At 46.4% G+C, this 25,206-nt stretch overlaps 1 protein-coding gene across 3 annotated transcripts in view; it reads left to right on the plus strand.

The window, feature by feature from the left end:
- Window positions 1–25,206, plus strand: part of KLF1 (KLF transcription factor 1) — a 205,042-nt gene that overhangs the window by 172,194 nt on the left and 7,642 nt on the right. For 2 of the 3 annotated variants that reach the window (XM_085600637.1, XM_085600638.1), the window contains 3 exons: window positions 10,041–10,097; window positions 11,469–11,528; window positions 15,508–15,572. In XM_085600637.1, coding sequence (XP_085456763.1) covers window positions 10,041–10,097; window positions 11,469–11,528; window positions 15,508–15,572 — 182 coding nt within the window. The remainder of the gene's footprint in view (window positions 1–10,040; window positions 10,098–11,468; window positions 11,529–15,507; window positions 15,573–25,206) is intronic. The other variant, XR_014960499.1, reaches the window with a different exon arrangement.

Below are 25,206 nucleotides of genomic sequence, written 5' to 3' on the forward strand. Positions count from 1 at the left end.
AATTAATGAATAGACTTTGAGAGTTTCTAAACCTTGTTGTCCTTAAGAGATACATTTTAAGGACCCTTACAATGTCCCAGAGGTGCAATAATGGATCGGTGTATTCCCCTCCTGTTGCAATGCAGGGAGGATTATCAGCTGGTCCCTGTGGAAGGCAGTATTAACATTTGCCAAAAGTTTTGGATTAAAAGAAATAACTATTCTGTCATCAAAAATCTTCAAATAAGAGTGACTACATACAAAACTATATAGCTCCTCTAACCTCCTTGCGGTGGGTAGCGGAACCAGAAAGAACACTTTCAGGATGAGAAACTACTCAGACACCTCCTCTAAAGGCTCATAAGGATGTTTCTGGAGGCGAGGCAGCACTAGAGAGGGGTCCAAAGAAGGGAAAGGATCTCAGACTCCTGGAGGAATTGAATAATGTCAGAAGAAGGGCCTTAAACTGGGGATAAAGAGCTGCTCTGCATCAAGCATCAAATGAAGTCCAATGATGTTCATAACTTTTATTTGTGAACTTTCTTTCACCTGAAGAGAATAAGAGACTAATAATGAGAGACCCTTATTCAACAGACCCTCCCTCTCAACCTCTAACACAAAAGTCTCAATCATTCTTAATCGGGTTAGGGTTTGTAGTGGAAGAAGAGGTTAACCCAGAGGGGATGGGAACAGATGAAGAATCAGCTTGTCTTCTTCTGTCAGCGGCCTAAGCAGGGGGAACCATGGTCTCCTTACCCAAAATGGAAGGACCATGATCATCTCTGTTGTCCTCTCTGAAGCCTTGTAAAGATCCTTGGGATTAGGGATATCAGAGGAAAGGCATACAGAAGGCTGGCTTGCCAAGGGTTCATCAAGGCGTCCATGCCCACCGGCTCCTGATCCTGGAATCTCTACATAAATCGAGGTAACTGGGAGTTGAGGCGAGAGGTGATCATGTCCACCATGGGGATTCCCCACCTTTTGCAAATTGCAAATATTCTGAAATACCAGAGGGCTGAGAACAAAGTCCTTGGAGGATGGAAATACTCGAATCAGAAAAGTTGAAACCCTCTTTGATGTGCCCAGACTGGATATTCTGCAGATTGTTCTCCCACCCCACAAACTGATAAGGTGAGCTAACAAATTTAGGGAAGTGGAGCCGGTCCTGAACTGGTAGTTCAGTATGACATTGCTCCCCAGTTGTCTGTGCATATCGCAACTGACTAACCCCCTTAGTTGATTCACAAAGAACTGTAGAGTCCTCCAAACCGCCATTAACTCCCTCCATTTGGATGAGTTGGTCTGCTCTGACACACTTCAGAAACCTCTTCCCCCTATAACGCTCAGGCTTTTTCTTCACTTCGCCCCAAAATGTCTCCCTGTGGCAGAAAGGTTGTGTGGTTATGACTTTTTAAGCACTTCCTCCATTTATTTGCCAAAAAGCCTACTACTGAAAAAGGCATTCTTAGGACACAATTTTTCTGAGCTGCCTTGACTTTCCAGCCCTTGAGGTGTAAGTGGTGCCAGCAGCCAGAGCTAGCAGAAGCCATGGCAGACGTTTAGGCTGTCAAACATCCCACCCTATATATAATAGCCAAAGGACAGAAGCTAAGAGGATTCATTCCTCTCAGACAACTGAATACCGGTGAAGCATTGTGCCGCAACCATGTAGGGCCTCATGGTATGTTCACATCCACACATTAGGAGGACAATAATGTATCCTCTGTGTCAAAATTAATTTATGTTGGTCACTTATCTCTGTTGAAGAAAGTACTATGTGAATATGTATTTAGACACTTATTTTTGTTGACATAGATAGGAAGCACTATCTGAATGTGCAATTGTATATGTTGGACAGTCATTCAATTTGTTTGATTGCTTAGTCAAAGTGTCATTAGTGTCATTACATTTTGCATATTAATGCGAATACATGTGGACAGACCACATGTCCACAAGAAAGAACATTTCTTGATTGCAATGTTTTTGTGTGTTGATCAGGTCAACATTCAATTGGATCTTCTGATTTAAATGTATGTAAGTTTGCAAGTATAGACGTGTGAGGACACAAAAATAATTTTTTAAACAATAACTAATGCTTGTTGGTAAGAGCAGGAGCGTAATAATCAGGCAGCCTATAAAAGTCTTGTAACAAATCCATGGCATAGGGGGTCTCACATTGAATATGTACTGTAGATTAAATGAGCGGCGCCTGTGCCGCCACAAACGAATAAAAATAAGTGGCCTAGGGAGGGTGGTGGTACCACCGCTCACCACCATACTGTAAATCAAAACTTGGGAAGTAGCGCTAGAGCAGCCGGACTTCCCAAAGGCAGTTAAACGTCAGAGGTGATATTTTCTTCATGTACTGAACGGGACTAAATCAAACCATAATCCCGGGCCCCCAAACTGGAAAATTTACATTGGTTTAAAGAAATACCTACCTGAACTACCATGCAAACATTCTACAGGGAAGTGCCAGTACAGCCTCCCACAGCCCATACAATAGGAAACTGTACTCTGTTGCAGTATCAGCCACTTTTTGTCTGGTATCTGGTGCAACTTTGACTGAAAGTGTACTGGGTTCCTGCTAACCGGGTCCCCAGTACCAGTGTTCTTTCCCTAAACTGTACCATTGTTCCATAAGTGGCACTCTTTAGGATCCCTTTAACTCCCTAGTAAGTGGAACACCTAGTACCTAGGGCCTTGGAACTAACGAGAGTCCCTAAGGGCTATAGCACAAATTGTGCCACACCAAGGGGCCCCTCTCCAAGCTCATGCAAACTGCCATCGCAGCCTGCGTGACTTGGTGCAGAAAAAAGCAAAGAGTCGACATGGTGCACACCCATGTGTGCCATGCCGGCAAAGTAGTGCATGTGGTATAGGTAAGTCACCCCTACAGCAGACCTTACAGCCCTAAGGCAGGGTGCACAATACCCCATGTTTGGGCATATCTGTGTGAGTGTATGCGTCCCTGTGACATCCAAGCAAAACCTTAAATATTACAAGTGCACAGGAAAGCCATGACAAGTACGTGGGCTGGACACTCATGATTACGAGTTCCCCAGCTACATGATAGCTTCACTGTACCGCAAGGTGTTAGGTACCAAACACCTCACATTGATAAACCCACACTAATGCCAGTGGTGGATTTATTAAGGAATGAAATCAGAGGTCACTTTAGAGATGCCTCTGAAAACCTACCGTCTTCTAGTCTGACTGGTCTTGACTAGCCAGCCACCACTTACAGGTTTCTGACCTCCTGAGGTGCCTTCGCTCTCAGAGGCCTAGAAATAAGCCTGCTCTGGGCGGGGGTGTTCACACCTCCTCCATGCAGGATGTGCATTTCAGGGCAGGAAGCTTCAAAGGCCCTGTCACCTTTGTTATGCAACCCAGGCCTCTCAATTTAGTGGAGATGCCCAACCCCCTGTCCTGCTACCATTTTTGGTGGCAAGACAGGTGGGAAAATTAGTAAGATTAGGAGGTTTGCCCACATTCAGCCAGCACAATCCCTAGGGCTTTGCCAGCAGATGTGTGTCCCACTTTCCAGATTCCTCCATCTTGTTTTGGATGGAAATAGCATTCTAAGGTCAGGGCCATGCCCACTTCCCACAGGAAGTGGTCATATAGAGAGTGTCGACCAGTGCTTTAAATGGGCCGGTACTCACCGGTACTAAGTACCGGCACTTCTAAATTTTCGGCGCTTGAGTACCGGAACTTCTCTTTGTACAAAGAGAGTACCGGTACTCATGGGGCATCAAGCCAAGCTCAGTGAAATTTAGCATATACAAAAAAAGAAGCTGGACACAGCTGACGTTTTCAGTCCGTTTTCGTGAAGCACTCTGATCGAGTGCTAATCTCCCTAAACAATGTGTCAGTTAAGAAGCGGCCGGTATGCATTCATTCAGAGCTGGCAGGACGTTTGGGAGAGCCCAAATCACACTGTGATTATTTACACAGTGTCCACTCATGCAGTGAAGTTAATAGAGCTGTATATTTGTGAGCAGGGACGGCTAAAAGGCATGTCTCGTGACTTGCGTAAACCTAAAGAAGTCTTCCTGCTGGCATTGCAGAATACAGCTGCATTTGTTTGTAGTCCGATAAAGGGAGTCTGCCCACATTACTAAGCCTTGATTTCCACCAGCTACATCGTCACTATCACCACCTTCCTCCTTTATCGGACTCCAAACAAATGCTGCCGTATTCTGCTATGCCAGCAGGAGGGGAGATTAGCACTCGATCAGAGTGCTTCACGGAAATGGAGAGTCGTGGCACATTTGAAACCCATTGTCCGTTGTCATGCCCGTTGGATGTGAAGGGTGCAGGGGGCATTACAACCAGAAGCAAAAATGTTCTTGTTCAGTAAGAAATACTCCGAGCTGAATTTAAAACTTGTGGGAAAAGAGGTTGTGTTCAGAACAATTCTCTATGACCATGAGTTGGCAGTCTGTACCATAAAGCACATAGAATTTTAAACCAAAGTCCTTTGGATTTTCAAAACTAGTACTTTATTAGCCTAAATGCTGTACTTTTGTGAACTTTTTCAATACAAGAAGCTTCCTTGATATTCTGACCAAGATGGTTTATCTCTTTGTTCCCCAAGATTCCCCTGTAACTTGCGCGGAGATGGTGAAAACCGAGTGCTGTAGTCCAACAGTATTATTTTTGGCACCCACTCTTTTTCTTCTGAGAAGGCAGAGACACTACAGCCTAAGGGGCGACCCTGTAATAGGACAATTACACCGATTTAATCTGCTTTCCTCGCTTTTTGCTGGGTTTTGTGAGTAGACTTAGCTGCTGAGAAGATTGTTGGCCTATTTAGGGAAGCGTAATCAAATTGTTCTCAGGCTAGATTACAATCAAATTTGCATTGAGTGGCTCAGGTGAATATATGTTTTGCATCTCAGTGTCATTATGCACATCTGCGTATCAATTGAATCTCAGTCAAATTAAATGTATGCCTCTAGCCAGGTCCCTTAGCATTGCCAGTAGCCCCGCCCCCATAGCCCCGCCCTAAACCCTGCCCCCTAGACCACATCTCAATTTGGTGAGTACCTGCACTTATTTTTTTCCATTTAAAGCACTGGTGTCGACACCCTAAAGATGGATAGCTGATTGTCTAATGACGTTTGCGCGCAGCGTTTACGCGCAGTGGGTGCGCTCCTCGCGTGCCGGAGTCGCGCCAAAGTCTAGCCAGTCTGCGCTCGTCCGCGCCAAGGACGTGCCGGAGGATGGTCCGGCAAGAATCTTGCTCACTTCTCGCAATATCAGATATACATATCATTCCTATACGTACAAAGATTTAGTTGCTCTCAGACCCCCTCGCTCACATTGTCATCACTCTTTTGCCCCGGAAGCGTTTTTGAACTCCCCGGGCTGTGATTGTTATTTGCCATTGCGCTCGCTGCCACCTGCGGCAGGCCCCCTTACTAGTTCCATTACCACGCTCAAAACACCCTCTACGGCTAATATTGAGCGGGGCCTTCTGATCAATGTTAGATCACTAGTGAAAAATAATATAGCTTTTAATGAGTTTGTGTCAAGTTTAAAACCCTCTTGGGTATTTCTAACCGCAACCTGGGCTTCGGACTCTTCCGGCCCGGACCTTATAGACGCCATCCCCGAAGGCTATGCTCTTGGAAGACTAGATCGTGTGGGGCGCAGAGGGGGTGGGCTGGGGATTTTACATCAAGTCTCCCATTCCTGCCATACCACTCCACTTTCTGCTCCTTCAGATCCTTTTCAGGCCTTACATTTTGTGATTACTTCTGCTCTTTCTCTCCCCTTCGCAGGTATTTTGATTTATAGACCCCCCGGACCCAGAACTGCCTTTAGTCAGAAACTGCTTAATATCTTAGAACCTTATTTTGGTTGTGAACACATGACGATCCTTGGGGACTTCAATTTTCATTTGGAAAATTTCGATTCCAAGGATTCCCTCTCCCTTCTGGATTCTATGTCCGCGTGTGGCTTTAAGCAACTGATCAAATGGCCCACTCATCGGGCGGGTCACATCCTGGATGGGGTCTTTTCGAACGACCCTAGGGATTCGACGGGTCAACCCATTCCTTTGGTCTGGTCCGACCATCTGGCCGTTCCTTTGGAGTTTCAGGGTCCCCCTGCCATCTCTAGGTCCTTCAGCCATAGCAGAAGAGAACCTAAACGAAATCTTAGGGCGATTTCGAATGAGACCCTGGCGCCGCTGATTCCCAATAGTAAAATTGCTAATCTTGGAGATGTCAACTTGGCGGCCTTTGAATTTGACTCCTTTTTTAGTGGGGCAGTTGACACTTTGGCCCCCGTCACATTACGCTACTCGGCCAGAAAGAGTCCATCCGCCCCCTGGTTTACTGAACCCCTGAGACGTTTGAGGCAGGACTGTAGGAAACAGGAGAGGCTGTGGAGGGCGAGCTGGGACTTTACAGAAAGGGAAAACATAAACTTTCTCTTAAAAGGTATAAAGCGGAGGTAATCAAACAAAAGCAGGATTACTTCGCTAAACTAACTACCTCTCTTACGTCCCCCAGAGACCTATTTCGAATTGTTGACTCCCTGTGTTCCTTGCAAACTCCCAATCCTACTGTCAGTTCTCAAGATCTCTGCGATAGGATTGCCCAGTTCTTTCACGCCAAAATTGCTGATATTTATTCCGCTCTGGAACTGCAAAGGGCCTCTTTGCCCCCCCCCTTTACTCCTGCTATCTCGGGGGCTGAAAGTGAGAATTGGACTGTTAAGGCTAGTCTGTCTAGCTTTCTTCCGCTTGACATAACCCAACTGGATATGTTGCTCAGTAATACCAGATCGGGCTCACCTTTGGACCCTGGCCCTCTCAAAGTTTTTAAGGATTGTAGGGATGCTTTACTGCCCCCTCTTCTTGATATTATGAACAGGGCAATATATGAGGGTGTTTACCCGGCCGTGTGGAAGAGGGCGGTGGTCAAGCCTCTTTTAAAAAAGCCCTCCCTTGATCCTGAAACTCTGAAGAACTTTCGTCCCATCTCGTTGCTTCCGGCACCTGCCAAAATGCTCGAAACCCATCTTAATGAACATCTGATGGCTTTTTTAGATGCGCATGAGCTACTCGATCCGGCTCAACATGGCTTTCGGAGGTCCCATAGTACAGAGTCAGCTCTCACAGTTGTGGTAAATAATATCCGCATGGAGGTGGACCAGGGCCATACTACTTTTCTGGTCCTATTAGACCTTACAGCAGCCTTCGACACCCTATCCCCTGTGACTTTGACAGCTCGTCTGAGGGAGATTGGGGTGGAAGGATCGGCCTTGAGCCTTTTGGCTTCTTTTCTGGATCAGAGAGAACAGAGGGTCAAATTGGGCGAATTTCTATCTCCATCCCTGCCCGTCCAATGTGGGGTCCCACAGGGCTCGGCTCTTAGTCCTACCCTCTTTAATATCTATGTGGCCCCACTTGCCAAACTAATAAGATCTTACGGGATGGAGGTAGTCTCCTATGCAGACGATACCCAGATCCTGGTGTCCCTCTCACACCCGGACGATTCCTCTGCTCTCAGCTTTAGAAACTGCATGGAGGCAGTCTCTAAATGGATGATTTGTAATTCCTTAAAGCTGAATGGTGAAAAAACGGAGGTTCTTGTCTTTGGTGGTAGGAGTGACCTTTGGTCGGATGAGTGGTGGCCTCCCTCTTTGGGATTGTGTCCTACCCCCACTCACTCAGCTCGTAATCTGGGTGTCCTGATTGATCCTTCGCTCTCCATGAACCTACAGGTAAATAGAACAGTGTCGACCTGTTGGGGCATCATTAAAATCCTAAGAAAAATAAAACATTATCTTGCTCCTTCTGCACGCAAACAAGTTGTGATAGCCTTGGTGTCCTCACGGCTTGACTATTGCATTGCTCTTTACTCTGGTCTAGACAAGGGTCTGGTGCAGCGACTACAAACTGGTCAGAATGCGGCTGCCAAATTTGTGACGGACGCCTCGAGGCTCTCTTCGGCTACTGCTGCTAGAAAGAGCCTACATTGGCTCCCTATTTCGGCTAGGATCACTTTTAAGATCCTTAGTCTAACATATGGGGCCACATTGGGCCAAGGAGCGAGAGGGATCAGGGATCTCTTAGTTCCCTATGTCCCCTCTAGAAATCTTCGCTCCTCTGAAAATAAATTGCTACTGGTGCCTCATTTCAGGAGAACTAGGTGGGGAGGAAGGTCTTTTTCCTATTTAGCGCCCAAGCTTTGGATTGCTCTCCCCATGGAAATTAGAGCTCAACCATCAGTCCCCCTGTTCAGGAAAGCTTTAAAGACCTGGCTATTTGTTATGGCATATCCGTGAGCTGGCCTCTGTGTTTCTTATTATATTGGTAGGCGCCTTGATGCCTTCGGGCTTAGTTTGCGCGATATAAATTGCTTTTCATTCATTCATTCATACTACCTTACACTCCCCATAAAGTTCTCTAAATTGAGTATTTAGGTGACACCCCTGAACCTAAGAACTCAGATTTGATGGATCAAGAGAAGAAGGATGAAGAAGAGTCACTGCCTAGCGAGAACTGCAGCAGAACTGTGGACTGTTTGTGTGAAACCCTGCCTGTCTTCAGCCCTCTCTCGACAATAGCAACAGGGTGACTCTTCTGTGAGATAGAGAACTACCAAAGCCTTAGGTAGCCTGCCAGCACTTCAAAAATTATCTACAGTCTCCCTTGTATTAGAGGAACTATTCCCCAGCAGCCTGCAGGCACCGACCAGTAGAGTCTGGTCCACTGCCCTGCAGCTCCCCAGCCCGACCGACGCCACAGATTGCCAGGAGAAGGTACACAAGCTCTGGAAGGTCAGATCTGTCTCCCCACCGAGTGTGGAGACACCAGGACCGACCAAAACTGTTCAGCATCAACCCCTGGGGTAGCAGACGCCCTGCCCCAAACACCAACAGTGAGAGTCCAGTCCGGATTCCGATGCACCAGGACCAAGCAGCCATACCCACTGTGTGAGTGGCCCAGCAACCTTGATTTGGCCCTTCCAGCTGTTTGTCCCTGACTGCGAGGATCATGTTTGCTCAACCAGCCCAGCCGACCTAACCACTCTGCACCCGAGCACCCAACGGGTCCTGATGAACCCGTTGCGCCTCCATGCTCCAAGACCCCTTGCAACCCAAACCCCCGTTTGGTATCTCTCTGACTTGTCCCCAAGTCCCCCAATGTGGCCTATTTTTGGGTGGTTCCCCTTCTCCATAGCGCCAGCTATCAACTTCACCAGGACCCTGTGCAGTTCCCGAAGAACTGCTGGTAGCACTTTGGGCCTTGGCCCACTACAACACCACACCCTGAAGGTGAACCCCAGAATCCGAATGTACCTACCTTTATGCATCTCTGACTTTTCCTTCGATAGGATTGTATTGTGCATGAAGGCGCACAACGTTTAAAGCTTTTCTTACCTGAACACATTGCTATCGAAAACAGTACTTACCTTTGAACAAGTTCTTGGTTTTGAAACATATATAAAAAGAAGTTTTATTTTTCTAATTTGGTCATGGATTTATTATTTGAGTGTGTGTCTCATTTATCGCCTCTGTGAGTACAAAAATGCTTAGCACTACCCTCTGATAAGCCTAACTGCTTGCCCACACTACCACAAAAGAGAGTGTTAGTATTATCTATTTTAGCCTCTGTAAGCTAACTGCGGAACCACTGGACTCTCTGCATTATGCACTTCTTTTTAGTACACCATATAGAGAGAAAGCTTCCTACACAGGCTGCAAGCAAAAACAAAAACAGGAAGGGGTTTTGGAGAGGGAGGGGTTTACAGAAGAGTCTTTGAAAACAGCTTAGGGGTGGTGGACTCTTCAGAGTGAATGGCTAGTAAATGTATATCAACGTCCCTATGTAATGCCCATTCCTTATTCTTAACTGGCCTCATTTAACGTTGCTGCTCGGAATATTGCTAAGCCCAAATAATGCCCAATCCCTGAATATGAAATATCACACGCAGGGCATAGTGCATATATTATTACATAGCGCGTGGCGCATGTATGTTAACCTGTTCTGTAGAACGATTGCTCCCGTTAATACTACATTTAATCTCTCTGTTACTTAGAAAATTCTGAAGAGAGAGAAGTTAAGAGAAGAAGTGAAAGTGAGACTACGAAAAAAGGTAACTTATTTAACGCACAATGCAGTATCCGTTACACACCCGTTGGCATAGTCTGCTAATTACAAGGAATGGTGAGGTCCATTTTCACATCCTGTAAGTGCAAAATGGAAACGTTTAGTCCAGCTACACTGTAGAGGACAATCAAATAGACAGTAAACTAACATAAAAAACAACTGCTCAATTGTATGCAATATAGATGGTGCAGTTAAATACAATGTAGATTAACATAAAATTGTATAGTCCTAGTAAACACATTACCGACTAACAAAGGGTGGTAGTGTCCATTTAGATACATCTTAGACTAATCTTAAATAGTATATTCCAAATAGGTACCAAAGGTTATGCACATACAGTGTAGACTAACATATAATATCACTATCCAATTAGACACATGATAGACTATTTTACAATGGTGCATTCCAGTTACTTCCACTACAGACTAAAGTAGAATGGTGCAGTCTAATTCAGCATACTTTAGCTCAATAAAGAATGGTTTATGTAGTCTGTTTAGACACTGTAGACCTACATAGAATATTACTGCTGACTTAAATAACTATAGACCAGTGTCAAAGGACTAAGGGGGTCATTACGATTGCTGTGAATCTGCTACCGGCAGCCTGCCTGTGGCGTATTCACCGCAATCATGCGGCCAAATCCCGCCTGCCAGATTACAATGGCGGGCGGCGTGCGTGGTGGAAGGAAAGTCTGTCCGCCACGGGTCCAACAGCAGCAATCATTAGGATTACCTGTCGGACCGCAGCGCATCAGTAGAATGGTGGCGGTGCCTGGCAGGCACCGCCCGCCATATTACGATGCTGCATCCCCGCCAGCCTTTCCATGAGGGTGAAACCACCATGGAAAGGCTGGCAGGATGTACTTTGGGGGCCCGTTGCAGGCCCTCCTTGTGCAGAGGAACTTTAGTTTTGCACTGGGGAGGCATCTATGGTACCCCCCTACATTTCCCTGCACCAGGTGGCAGGCACCGCGTGGTTCCTGCCACGTAGTGCAGGGAAATGCAAACAGTGCATTTCGAACATTACGGCAGGTTCTGCAGCCAGCAGCACCCGCCGCAGTGTTAGAGATACACAATGCAACCCCCACCGTGGCAGTCGAATCGTAATCTCACGTGCAGGACCGCCACCTTACAGGCAGCCAGTCCCAAGCCCCGCAACGATGGCGGACGGACTCAAGTCCATCCACCACCGTAATGAGCCCCTAAGTTACATTCACTGAACTTCAAAATAGAATGGTGTAATCCAGTTAGATATTTCATTGAGTGGGAAATTTCAGTTAGATACACAATAGGCCAACAACAATTAACTATAAAATAGTACAGTTAAATTAAAAACCTCATTCTTCTTTCATTTTCAGAAACAAAGTTACACAGAGGAGCTGGAGAGGGCCATTGAGGAATACACTTGCAGAATGGAGGTATGTGGCATGCCTGTGACTGGGAGTCAGAGGCGAAACAACATATTGTAGGTGGGCTCATGACATGTGGTGATTACTGGTAGGGCGACCTTCTTGCCCAGTTTGCTTTACTTTCTCTCTTCTGTCCTTGTAAATTGGCTATAGCTTAACCATGAAACCCGACTGTCATGCAGGCAGGGTACCTGGAAATGTGTGCCAGGTATTCCACCGATCTATCAATCAATCATGGGTTTGTTAAGCCCGACTACTCACCCAAAAGGGTCTCAAGGCGCTGGGGTTGGGAGATGCGAAGCTTCAGGGTGTTACAGTGCTTTGTCGAAGAGCCAGGTCTTGAGTCCCTTCAAGAACTTGGCAAGTGAAGGTGTCTATCAGTGGTGGGGAGGGAGGGTGTTCCATGCCTTGGCCCCAAAGAAGGAGAAGGAGCGTCCTCCTGTTCTGTTCTTCTTGATGTGGGGTTCAGTTGCAAGGGAGAGCTGGGCTGAGCGGAGGGATCTTTGGGGTGCGTGGAACGAGAGGCAGAGGTTTATGTAGGCTGGTCCAGTGTTGTGGAGGGCATTGTGGGCGTGGGAGAGAAGCTTTAAGGTGAATCTCTTCTCAATGGAGAGCCAGTGTACTGTCTGTAGATGTTGGCTGGTGTGGCAGTGGCACAGTAGGTTGATGACTAGCCTGGTGGCGAGGTTCTGGATGTTCTGGAGTTTGCGGGTGAGGTTCTTGTTGATCCCAGCGTAGAGTGCAGTGCCGTAGTCCAGTCTGCTGCTGATGAGGGCGTGGGTGACTGTTTTCCTGTGTTCAAGGGGAATCCATTTGAAGGTCTTTCAGAGATGGGGAGGATATGATATCAGAAAGAGGTGACAGCGTTGATCTGGCAATCCATCTTGAGTTCGGAGTCCAGGATGATTCTGAGGTTGCACGCATGGTCCGTGGGGGAGGGTGGGTTACCGAGGGAAGGGGCCCCCAGGTGTCGTTCCAGGCATCGGGGTGTGGGCCCATAATGAGTTCTTCGGTTTTGTCCGTGTTTAGTTGTAGGCAGCTGTTCTTCAACCACTTGGCGACTGCTTTAATTCCTTCTTGAAAGTTGTGTTTGGAGATGTTGGGTTCGTTGGATAGGGAGAGGGTGATTTGGGTGTCGGCAGCGTATGATACGATGTTGAGTCCGTGTGATCTGCCGATGGATGTGAGCGGGTCAAGTAGACGTTGAACAGGGTGGGGCTGTTGGAGGATCCTTGTGGGACCCCGCAGGTGGTCGCTGTAGGTTCCCAGAAGAAAGGGGGGAGTTCTGCCGGAGAGAAATGAACAGATCCAGTCGAGGGCCTCATTCCGGATACCTGCGTCATGGAGTCTGCGGGCTAGGGTGCGGTGTGACACTGTGTCGAAGGCAGCGGAGAGGTCCAGGAGGATGAGGGCCACAGTTTCTCCTCGGTCGAGGAGGGAGCGCACATCGTCTTTCATGGTGAGAAGGGCGGTTTCGGTACTATGATTCTTCCTGAAGCTTGATTGGGAGGAGTCGAGGATGCTGTTTTCTTCTATGAAGGAGGTGAGTTGACTGTTGACAGCTTTTTCCATGACTTTCGCCGGGTACGGGAGAATGAGAACGGTCTGTGGTTCATACGGTCGGTGGGGTCCGCTGAGGGTTTTTCCAGGAGAGGGTTGATCTCAGCCTGTTTCCAGTCATTGGGGAAGGAGGCGTTTTCGAAGGAGCGGTTAAATGATTAGTCGAAGCACAGGGGTGATGATGTCTGCGACTCTGTGGTAGATGTGGTTTGGGCATGGGTCCATGGGGGCCCCAGAGTGGGTGACTTAATAGTCTTCAGTGTGTCTTCAATCCTGAGGGCAGTTCAGCTGTTGAGTGTCTAGTGACTGTTGTGTGGAATGGCGGCTGTGGGTTCTGTGTGGAGTTTGTTGTCATCAAAATTGCCCTGGATGGTCTTGATTTTGAGATGGAAGAAAGCGCTGAGTCTGTTGCAGAGGTCCTGGGAGAGTGGGATGCTTGTAGTCTCACTGTTGGGTTGGGCAAACTCTTTGATGATGCCGAAGATTACCTTGCTGTTATATGCGTGGGTGGAGATTCTGTCCTGGAGTGCTTTCTTCCTTGAGGGCCTGATGAGTTTGTGGTTTGTGGTGGTGACTGCTTTGAAGTCATCTGTGGTTTTGGAGTTCCTCCATAGCTTTTTGAGGCATCCGCAGGTTTGTCTAGATTCTCAGAGTTTGGTGGAGAACCAACTGGCTTTCTTGGCGTGGCGATGGATGTTTTCTTGAGGGGGTGATGGTGTTGGCGCAGTCGGTGATCCAGTTGTGTAGGTTACGGGCGGTGGTGATTGCGTCGTCGTCTGTAGCAGTGGGAGTTGAGCTGCTGAGGGAGGCGGTGAACTGGTCATTGGAGATCTTGTTCCAATTCCTGCGCTGGAGCTAGTAAGAACGTTTGCGAGTGATGTTAGCTTTGAAGGTGAAGTGGACCCAACGATGGTCTGTCCAAGGGAGTTCGGAGGTGTGGCTGAAGGTGATGGAGTTTCCTGCTGTGAAGATGGGGTTGAGGGTGTGTCCTGCTGAGTGTGTTGATTCTGGTTAGATCTGTTTGAGTCCGATGTTATGGAGGTTGTCCAGGAGGGAGGCGCAGTAGAGGTCTTGGAGGTTGTCGAGGTGGAAGTTGAGGTCTCCCAGCAGGGTGTAGTCAGTAGAGGTGATGGCTTGCGGGGTGCTGATGTCAATGATGGAGTCAGAGAAAGGTGCGCAGGGTCTTGGGGGTCTGTAGATGAGGGTGCCTCGGAGGGTGGTGGACAGGTTGGTCTGTATCTTGAAGTGGAGGTGTTCCATCAGGTTTGTGGGCCCGTCAGTGTGGGTGCTCAGGCGGTGGTTGGACTTGTGAGCGATGGTGAGGCCCCCTCCAGGGCGTTTGGGGCGGTCCTTCCGGATGAATTTGTAGTCTTCGGGGATAGTGATCGTGATGTCAGGTCGAGAGGCGGCGTTCATCCAGGTCAAGGGCAACAAAACAGGGCACTGATGGAAGAGACAGGAGCGGGCGAGGCACAGGCCTCGAACCACAGTCAGCCGGGATGCAGGAATGAGATAACACACAGTGGAGCTGTGCGCAGGGAAAGCAGAAATCTGACCAGAAGGTCAGGGGTCTTGCTCCAGGTAATTTTCGGTGAACATCCCTTAATTTTTATTGTAAAGCCCAACCTTGGCAAAGGTGACATTAGCATACTGTTAGTTAAAACGACCATTTGGGACCCACTGTGTATGTAAGATCTGGGCAAATGCAGGTTCACAAACATGACCACGGCATGTATACATAGTGGACATGAATACAAGGTTTGTCCACGAACATAAAAACAGTGAAGCCCTGGGTGTAATCAGAGTGCATGCCTTTGTCTATCGTGTACTTTGAACAGTATCACCAGAAGCATGGATTCTCAATGGAAGTTTCCCCCTTATTGCCAAATGAGACCCAGGGCCAACTGTTGAGTCCAGGACTTCATTGGCAGATCATCCACCATTGTTCATGCCCCTGTCTCACGAAGATCATACTAGAGAGCAGGACATACCGCCCCAATATGAGCTGGCTGAACCCTCTCCCTTGTCAACTTTCCAAGGATGTGGCCCACCTCGAAGCTAGGGCACCGGGTTTCTGTCTCGACTGCTTCCATTTGTGTCTCGACTGCTTCCATCCTGTGATTCTGGGCAAATCATTTAATCTCCCCAAGCCTAACAAAATGACTGTGTCCCTCTGTAACGCAACTGGTGCTCGTGTAAAATGCTCTGATACCTTCTGGTCGAGTTTGTGCTATATAAAACTCCCCCCCCCCCCCAAAAAATAATGAGTTAATTATCTTCCTAACATGAGATGTTGCAAGATAAGAGAACTAGCAACAACGTCATTATCTGCTTGTATTGCCTCCATGCCTGTAACCATAACTATCATTTGAAAAGAGTTTGTTGATGCAAGCTTTTTGGAATGAGACTTTTCACTGATATCCAACAGGTTCTTCGCAGGAATATCTCTTTTCTGATGGATGAGGTGGCAGACAAGGAGCAGGAAATGGCCATGTAAGTGTGCCTGCGTTGTTATGGAAGGCAGCATGCCTCTAAAGTTCTAAGGAGCGTGGTGCTTGAGGCCATTCTGGGATGTTTCATGTCTGGCTATTTTGGAATCTGTTATGCCAAGGACAGTATTTGTCAGTGTCGTGCAGGGAACATTGTAAGACATGCCTGTGATATTATGTCTAGGGCATTGGGGCATGTGGTGCCTGGCCATTCTGGTGTTGCTATTCTTGTGTACTGTGGGAGGTCTCATGTTTAAGGCGTTCCTGGAGAGGTCATGCCTAAGGCACTTGAGGGGTACCATTCTTTTTCATTGCAGGAAGGGGCATGTCTTGGGCGTTCTGGGATGGGTCACGTATATGGCATTTTAGGAAGTCTCATACCTGTGAACGTTTTCATATTTGGGTTCCTTTGGGTCATGACATAGCTGCGGCATAGCTGTAAGCCTCATCTTTGCTGCAGTCTGGAGTGATGTCAACCCATGTGCATTGTGGGAAGTGCCACATATGCTGTGCTCTGGGAGTTGTCAAGTCTAGGACATTCAGAGGGCTAACATGTTTGCTACATTGTGGGAGTTGCCTTGCCTAGAGCACTCAAAGAATCGTGTTTTTTTTTTTTAACAACAAGTTTTATTTGGTCATTTTGCAAAACAACAAGCAGTGATCTTGTATTAGCTCGTTGAAGCATTCGGACAATATGCGCATCAATAACCATTTCCATAAAAACAAACAGTCCTTGTGGAACATGCAGGTGAAATAAAAATCGAAACAATATGCAGGCAGTGGGAAAGTTTCGGGATACAGTACAGAATACAGCAGATATGGAAAGCTCAGTCCAGTGAAATAGTAGAACAGGCAAGCAGTAAGAACTTGGGGGACCCTTGACAGAGGATGGCGGATCCCGCTCAGATGTCCTCCTCAGGTAGAGGGGGCAAGTCGATTCCACGATATGTCGCCCACCGTGACCATATCTTGCGATGTTTCCGTGGGCAGCCCCTGGCTTCGAACACAGCAATTTCAGCTCCCATACACATATCTAATTCGGTCTTCCATTTACTGATAATCGGAGGAGAGGATGCCTTCCATCTCTGTGCAATGTCACGTTTGGCAATAGTAAGTTCGAGGAACAGTAGATGTTGCTTGTATCGGTTCCCCCCAATGTCATCAGTAGAATGCAACAGAAACAGTCGTAGGTCCGATGGGAGCACCCACCCCAATACCTCGCTAAGACATGACCGAACTCTATTCCAAAAGGGCTGTAAGGCAGTGTAAGCCCATACCGTGTGGAAAAAGGACCCCTCATCTCTGCCACACCTCAAATATACTGGTGATTGAATAACTCCCATTCGCCACAGTCGTACTCTTGTGTAATAAACTCTGTGTAGGTATTTGAATTGAATGAGCCGATAACGCGTGGAGACCGCCGCGCCCCTGGGGCTGGCATTCGCCTCTGCCCAGTCATCATCAGTCAATTCTGGAATATCGGCCAGCCAGGCCAGTCGGGTCTTATCGAGCGTGGTGGGAGTGTGTGTTGTCAAAGTTTGGTATATTTGTCTAATTTTGTGCAGTCCACGGTCTCCCATCAACAGGCGTCCCTCTAAGGGCTGAAACTCTGGGAGGGACTCCACATTTCGGATCTGGGGGGTGAGTGCGTGTCGGAGCTGTAGATATTTAAAAAATTGTGATTTGTGAAGGCTGAACTCAGTCTGTAGTTGCTGAAATGATTTAAGAGTGGCGCCCCTCCACACATCGCCAAGGGTCGATATCCCTACCAAGTCCCATCCCCGGAACCCGCTCAGTGTGCTAGCAGTCCTGAGGTACGTACCTTGCCACAGGGGGGGGTCTGTCAAGTCAGTCACCCTTTCCAACCCAATGGTCCAGCTTTGTGTAACTGTATAATAAATGGAGAAGGGGGACGTGCTCCACTGCGGCATGTTCTACGGCATATACCGGGTCAGTGGGGGAATTATACCATAGTTCATTAATTACAAGGATGTGAGACGCGACATAGTAGGAATAAATATCAGCAGCCGCAATCCCCCCACAACACGTAGATTGCGCACAAGTGCGGAGCGCCACGCGAACAACTCCACCGCCCCAAAGGAATTTATTTTGTATTGCGTTTACCTGAGCAAACCACGCACGAGAGATAGGATAAGAGAAATTTTGGAGGCGATATAGAATTCGAGGCAGGGAAACCATTTTAAAGATGGCTGAGCGCCCATAAAGGGATAACGGGAGAGCAGACCATATTGCCATTTCATTTTTGAGACTGATCAGCAGTGGGGTTATATTATGAGTCCAAGAGATCTTGGGACATGGGGAAATGAAAATCCCCAGATACTTGAAACCATCTGTGGCTCTAGACAGCTGCGCGGCCCACGATTCGCGGCCTTGACGTCCACACACTGGGAAGAGGATAGATTTGGCTGGATTGGCGTGAAGGCCGGTGGTGCTCCCAAATACTCTGAGAATTTCCAATATCCGGGGTCCAGAGTACCACAGGTCAGTCATAAAAAAGAGAACATCATCCGCATATAATGCTATGCGATCAGATCTTGAATGGGACCAATCAAATCATCTGAGCACCGGGTCACTTCTGACCCAAGCCGCCAGGGGCTCAACCACCAAAGCAAACAATAATGGGGATAGTCGGCATCCCTGACGGGTGCCCCTCCGGATCGAGAATGGGCGGGATCGTGTCCTGCAATTTGGATCGATGCTGTCAACTCCGTATATAGTAGGCGTATATATGCCAGGAAGCGGGGTCCAAAGTTAATTGCCTCGAGCAGTTGGAAAAGATAGACCCAGCTTAGCGAGTCTAATGCTTTGTCGATGTCGGCTAATGGGAGGGCAGCTGGAGGGCCTAGAATGGGGGCCGCAGCGATGGCATTATGGACTCTCCTGATATTATGTCTAGTAGCCCGCTGTGGCATAAATCCCGACTGATCGGGATGTATCAAATCGGTAATGCACACCCTAAGACGGTCAGCAAAAACTTTCCCTAACAATTTGGGTTCAAAATTTATAAGGGAAATTGGGCGATAAGAAGATGAGTCCTCAGGTTGGGGGCTTAGGGGGGCAGCGGGGGACGCACGGATTTCTCCTGATATGTGCATTGAGGATTGAGTCCTCTTTATTCTTCTCTGTAGTTGGTTTCACTGCGCTGATGGAAAACTTTAATAAAAATATAAAAAAAAAAAAAAAGAAGATGAGTCCTCAGGTGGTCGGCCCGGTTTGAGAAAGAGCACTATCTCCGCGTGACGCCAGTCGCTTGGTAACCATGCCTGGTCTGAAGCGTCCAGAATGGTAGCCAATAAATGGGGCCCTAGAAGGGGCATATGGGATCGGAGGAATTCCCTGGGGGAAACCATTGGGGCCCGGGGCGCGACCTGGTCGGAGCGCGTTGAGGGCACCAGTCAATTCTTCTACCGTTATTGGAGTCTCTAGACGGTCCCGAACGGAGTCGGGGAGTCTACGAGGTGGAATGTCTCTAACAAATTCCGCGATGAGTTCAGCAGAGATTTGCTCCTGCCTGGCGTAGAGGGACGTAAAATGTATTGCAAAGGCATCGGCTACCCCCTCTGGCCACGTGTATAAAGACCCGTCAATGCCACGAATAGTGGGCGTAACGGCAGGGGTGCCGTCTGCTTGGCACAGTCTGTGGAGCATTTTACTGGACTTATCCCCCCCACTGATAAATCCGATGTTGTGATGCCTCCCAGATCTCTTTGGCCTCGCCCAATAGGTATTGGCGCAGTTCTTGCTGCGCAAGGACTAAATTACGGCGAATGATGGGGCAGGGATTAGCACTGAGTTGGGAAGATAGGGACGCCTGGCATGTTTCTATGGCGTCAAGTTGCTCACGACGTGCTCGTTTCTCGTGTGTGCTATAGCTTATTTCACAGCCCCGGACCGTCGGCTTGAGGGCTTCTCAGAGGACAGTGTTCGAAGGGGCAGAGGGGCCATTGTCAGCTAAATACATAACGATCGAAGTGTTGAGCATATCCTGATAGGCCGGACTGCGGAGGTGCCACGGGACATTTGTCAGCGGAATGGGGGCCTGCGGGAGCATGTGTGGAATTGCATTGTAACCGGGGAATGATCAGAGAGACCGCGAGGTCTATGTTGTATTGCCAAGAATCTGTGTAGAAAAACCCGGGGAACAAGAAAATAGCCCAGGCGGGACTGCGACCCATGGACCATCGAGAGATATGTGTATGCACGCTCAGTAGGGTGAAACTCCCGCCAAATGTCAGCCCGGTCCATCGTAGACACCAGAGTAAACAATTTGGTCGGTCCCAAGGGCTGTGGGGAATCGAGGATGCGCTGGCGGTCCAACGGCCCCATGGTAGCGTTCCAGTCTCCTCCCATCAGGGTCAAGCCCACCAGAAGGGAACTCCAGACCCCGAATAAGTTGTCAATAAATGTGGCACCTAATGGTGGAGGGAATAAATGCTACCAATAGTGATCTGTTCACCACATAATGTACCCGTGACAAACAGGAAAAGAATCGTGTTTTTGAACATAATAAGAATCATTGAGTTTGGGGTATTCAAATAATCATTGCGTTTGGGGCATTATAAGATCGTTGTGTTTGGGGCAATGTCAGAATCTTTGTGTTTGTCGCATTTGAACAATCATTGTGTTTAGTACATTTGACCAATCATTGTGTTTTAGTCTGCAGAGAATCTTAATTTTGGGGGTGTTCTGAGAGGCTTAACGTTTGCGGCTTTTAAGAATCATTTCCTCTTGGGTTATTCTAAGTACCATTGTGCTTTGGGTATTGTAACTGGGATTGTCATTGGGGCATTCTAACAAATAGTGTGTTTGGGTCTCTAAGAAATTGGATTATTAATTTCATTAATGTCAGTAACTTGGCAAGGGCAACACCAAAGTCACTAAAATTAACATGCGCTCAATCCCCCATAGCAAATGCACAGAGCAGACAGGCTTAACCTAGGGCAATATGTAATGCAATTATGCAGTACCAAAACAGCTATATAGTCCAAACACCATACAATAAAAATCCCAAACCGAATTCGAAAAATAGATTAAAATTGAGTAAACAAAATTTCACCAACACAACAAAATTCCAATATTTTTAGAGTTTTAAGTGAGAGTGGCTCCTCAAAGCACTAAGCGCCAATGAGAGTCGATGGTTGCTACAGACTGGCGCCTATGTGTGATTTCATATCAATTGTGAAGAAGCGTAAATCGGATACACCAACCGGATTTGTCTCAGTCAAAGATTTTACCTTCTTGCTTAGGGGACAATTTATATATTGGCGGATGGAAATATTGCTGGCAGGGCGATGGAGTAATTCACTCAGTCGCCTTGACTGCACCTCCACCTGCCATATCACTATATGGTGGCCAAGCTGGCAGTTAAGTCAAGTATAACTTTATTCGCTACATTTCTGTAGCATAAAAGCAAAAAGTACACAGTGCAAACTAGCAAATAAATAACAACCCATCCAAACAATTAAATTAGAACAACTGTACAAAATTCAGAATACAAGATATATTGTGGTCTCACATTATTGTACACTTCCTTAACTTAACTATTTGCCATATGAAAGAGGCCACAGAGGACTCTGTAAGTGTTATAAAAAACAGCAGGGCATGTCTGAATTGGCCAAATTAAATTCTTTGAGAAGTGGCATCAAAAACTTTCTTCTAGGTAGCTGATAAAAGGGTCAGAAAAACATAATATGCGAAGTCCACTGGACAGACTTGTCATTGCATGGACAGGGGCCCAAGTTCTTTAAAGTGCAACTGTTTTTTGGAAATCCCAACAGGAGTGGTAATAGATTAAAACAAGATCTGGTGAGTACAAAGTGCTGCTGTCTGTTGAGAATAAAAGAAAGATAATGTTGGAGGCCCTTGTAAATGTGTACCAGATTATATGTGCACACCGTCGATTCAAGATTATCTAGAGATGCTGTCTTCCAGTGCTTAATTTGAGCCGGAGCTGAGCACTAGCATTTAATTGGTTTCCGGTGCTCGGCACCGGCACCTAATTGTCAACACCACACTTAGGGCAGTCTGCCACAAGGTGGCGCTGCTCATGTACTTTAGAGATGAGCAGTATAACAGTTGTTAAGGAAAACAATCTACATTAAAAAATTACTACTACCTGCCTCCTCAGCCATTCCTTTAGCTTTGGGGACCTGAAATATCCAAACTGTCGCATTTACATGCGAGAGAGATGATTAGTAGTTGTTTTGACAGCAATGACAGGGGCAATGGGTGGTGCAAGCTGCAGTGGCCTCCTGGTCAGAGCCCTGGCACTTAATATTTTACAAATTAAGCACTGCTGTCTTCACCGAGGTATTTTGATAAAATGGTTGTTTTATATAACCCTTTTCAAATAAGGGGCAGCACTCTGGGGAATCAAATAGGCCTGGGTGCCCTATTAGCTCTGAGGCCGCCTTCGCGTATGCAAACCAAGGGATGTCTAAGGATGCATGTAGTCGAAGTCAATCTTTTATAACCAGTTTGTTAAGGACGGTCTCTTCCCATGCCCAGATAGAGTGCCATGATAACAAGGGGGATAATTTAATTATATCCTCAAAATACAGATTCCCCAATTCTGCATGGCAGATAGCATTGGCACAACTTCTGGGAACTGGCAAGGCATTCGTCAAATAATTATTTTCTACTTATTGCGGCCTATGTACATCTATTATTCCCCCAGATACCTGCCCCATACATAGCAATAGTAACACTTTTGCTAAAGTAAAGCTCCAACAACTCCTTTATGGTTTAGAGCCCAACCTGTTACAAAATCCATGCAAGCCAGTGATTGACTTTTCGAGAAGAGCTTAACGTTTGCGGCTTCTAAGAATCATTTCCTCTTGGGTTATTCTAAGTACCATTGTGATTTGGGTATTGTAACTGGGATTGTCTTTGGGGCATTCTAACAAATAGTGTGTTTGGGTCTCTAAGAAATTGGATTATTAATTTCATTAATGTCAGTAACTTGGCAAGGGCAACACCAAAGTCACTAAAATTAACATGCGCTCAATTCCCCATAGCAAATGCACAGAGCAGACAGGCTTAACCTAGGGCAATATGTAATGCAATTATGCAGTACCAAAACAGCTATATAGTCCAAACACCATACAATAAAAATTCCAAACCGAATTCGAAAAATAGATTAAAATTGAGTAAACAAAATACCACCAACACAACAAAACTCCAATGTTTTTAGAGTTTTAAGTGAGAGTGGCTCATCAAAGCACTAAGCGCCAATGAGAGTCGATGGTTGCTACAGACTGGCGCCTATGTGCGATTTCATATCAATTGTGAAGAAGCGTAAATCGGATACACCAACCAGATTTGTCTCAGTCAAAGATTTTACCTTCTTGCTTAGGGGACAATTTATATATTGGTGGATGGAAATATTGCTGGCAGGGTGATGGAGTAATTCACTCAGTCGCCTTGACTGCACCTCCACCTGCCATATCACTATATGGTGGCCAAGCTGGCAGTTAAGTCAAGTATAACTTTATTCGCTACATTTCTGTAGCATAAAAGCAAAAAGTACACAGTGCAAACTAGCAAATAAATAACAACCCATCCAAACAATTAAATTAGAACAACTGTACAATATTCAGTATACAAGATACATTGTGGTCTCACATTATTGTACACTTCCTTAACTTAACTATTTGCCATATAAAAGAGGCCACAGAGGACTCTGTAACTGTTATAAAAAACAGCAGGGCATGTCTGAATTGGCCAAATTAAATTCTTTGAGAAGTGGCAACAAAAACTTTCTTCTAGGTAGCTGATAAAAGGGTCAGAAAAACATAATATGCGAAGTCCACTGGACAGACTTGTCATTGCATGGACAGGGGCCCAAATTCTTTAAAGTGCAACTGTTTTTTGGAAATCCCAACAGGAGTGGTAATAGATTAAAACAAGATCTGGTGAGTACAAAGTGCTGCTGTCTGTTGAGAATAAAAGAAAGATAATGTTGGAGGCCCTTGTAAATGTGTACCAGATTATATGTGCACACCGTCGATTCAAGATTATCTAGAGATGCTGTCTTCCAGTGCTTAATTTGAGCCGGAGCTGAGCACCGGCACTTAATTGGTTTCCGGTGCTCGGCACCTAATTGTCAACACCACACTTAGGGCAGTCTGCCACAAGGTGGCTCTGCTCATGTACTTTAGAGATGAGCAGTATAACAGTTGTTAAGGAAAACAATATACATTAAAAAATGACTAATACCTGCCTCCTCAGCCATTCCTTTAGCTTTGGGGACCTGAAATATCCAAACTGTCGCATTTACATGCGAGAGAGATGATTAGTAGTTGTTTTGGCAGCAATGACAGGGGCAATGGGTGGTGCAAGCTGCAGTGGCCTCCTGGTCAGAGCCCTGGCACTTAATATTTTACAAATTAAGCACTGCTGTCTTCACCGAGGTATTTTGATAAAATGGTTGTTTTATATAACCCTTTTCAAATAAGGGGCAGCACTCTGGGGAATCAAATAGGCCTGGGTGCCCTATTAGCTCTGAGGCTGCCTTCGCGTATGCAAACCAAGGGATGTCTAAGGCTGCATGTAGTCGAAGTCAATCTTTTATAACCAGTTTGTTAAGGACGGTCTCTTCCCATGCCCAGATAGAGTGCCATAATAACAAGGGAGATAATTTAATTATATCCTCAAAATACAGATTCCCCAATTCTGCATGGCAGATAGCATTGGCACAACTTCTGGGAACTGGCAAGGCATTCGTCAAATAATTATTTTCTACTTATTGCGGCCTATGTACATCTATTATTCCCCAGGTACCTGCCCCATACATAGCAATAGTAACACTTTTGCCAAAGTAAAGCTCCAACAACTCCTTTATGGTTTAGAGCCCAACCTGTTACAAAATCCATACAAGCCAGTGATTGACTTTTCGAGAAGAGCTATCCTATTTAAAAAAATCGATTTCCACTTCAGTTTGTTATCAAAAAGGATACCTAAATAAAAGAAGGGGGCCACCTCGGAAACCTTTGAGTTGTTAACAGAATGAGAGGGTCTTTGGGTTGATCTTGCCCCACAGATCATTGTGAATGTTTTACTCGTGCATAAAATCTATAAAATCATTAATTAAACTATGTAGACCTCTCCCTTTTTCTGACCACAAGAACCGCATCATCAGCGTATAAAAGAATGTGGAGAGGATGGGTCTCAATATAAGGTATGTCCTTTGCTTTCCATTGTAAAAGTTTGTCAACTCTTTGAATATATAAAGAGAAAAAACATGGGGCAAGGACACATCCGTGTCTTACTCCTCTTTTGATCCTAAAGGTTTCCACACATTTACCGTCCTTACAAAAGTGGACAGTCGCAGTGGAATCCTTATAGAGTTGTCGAATAAAAGAAATAATGCCCTGATCCACACCCATCTCCCTCATAATGGACCATAACTTAGAGTGTGGCACGCACTGAAAAGCTGCTGTAAGGTCCATAAAAGATAGATAGATAGAACCCTTTTTAGCTGCCATGTGTTTACCAATCACTAAACTCAAACAAAGGCATTGATCTATGGTACTCAAGCCTTTATTAAAATCATATTGGGTGTTAGTTAAGATAGCATTCTCCACCACCCAGTCCTCCAGCCTATGTGGTAAAATTTG

The sequence above is a fragment of the Triturus cristatus genome, chromosome 4_2 (genome assembly GCF_964204655.1).
Source record: "Triturus cristatus chromosome 4_2, aTriCri1.1, whole genome shotgun sequence".
Classification (NCBI taxonomy): Eukaryota; Metazoa; Chordata; class Amphibia; order Caudata; family Salamandridae; genus Triturus; species Triturus cristatus.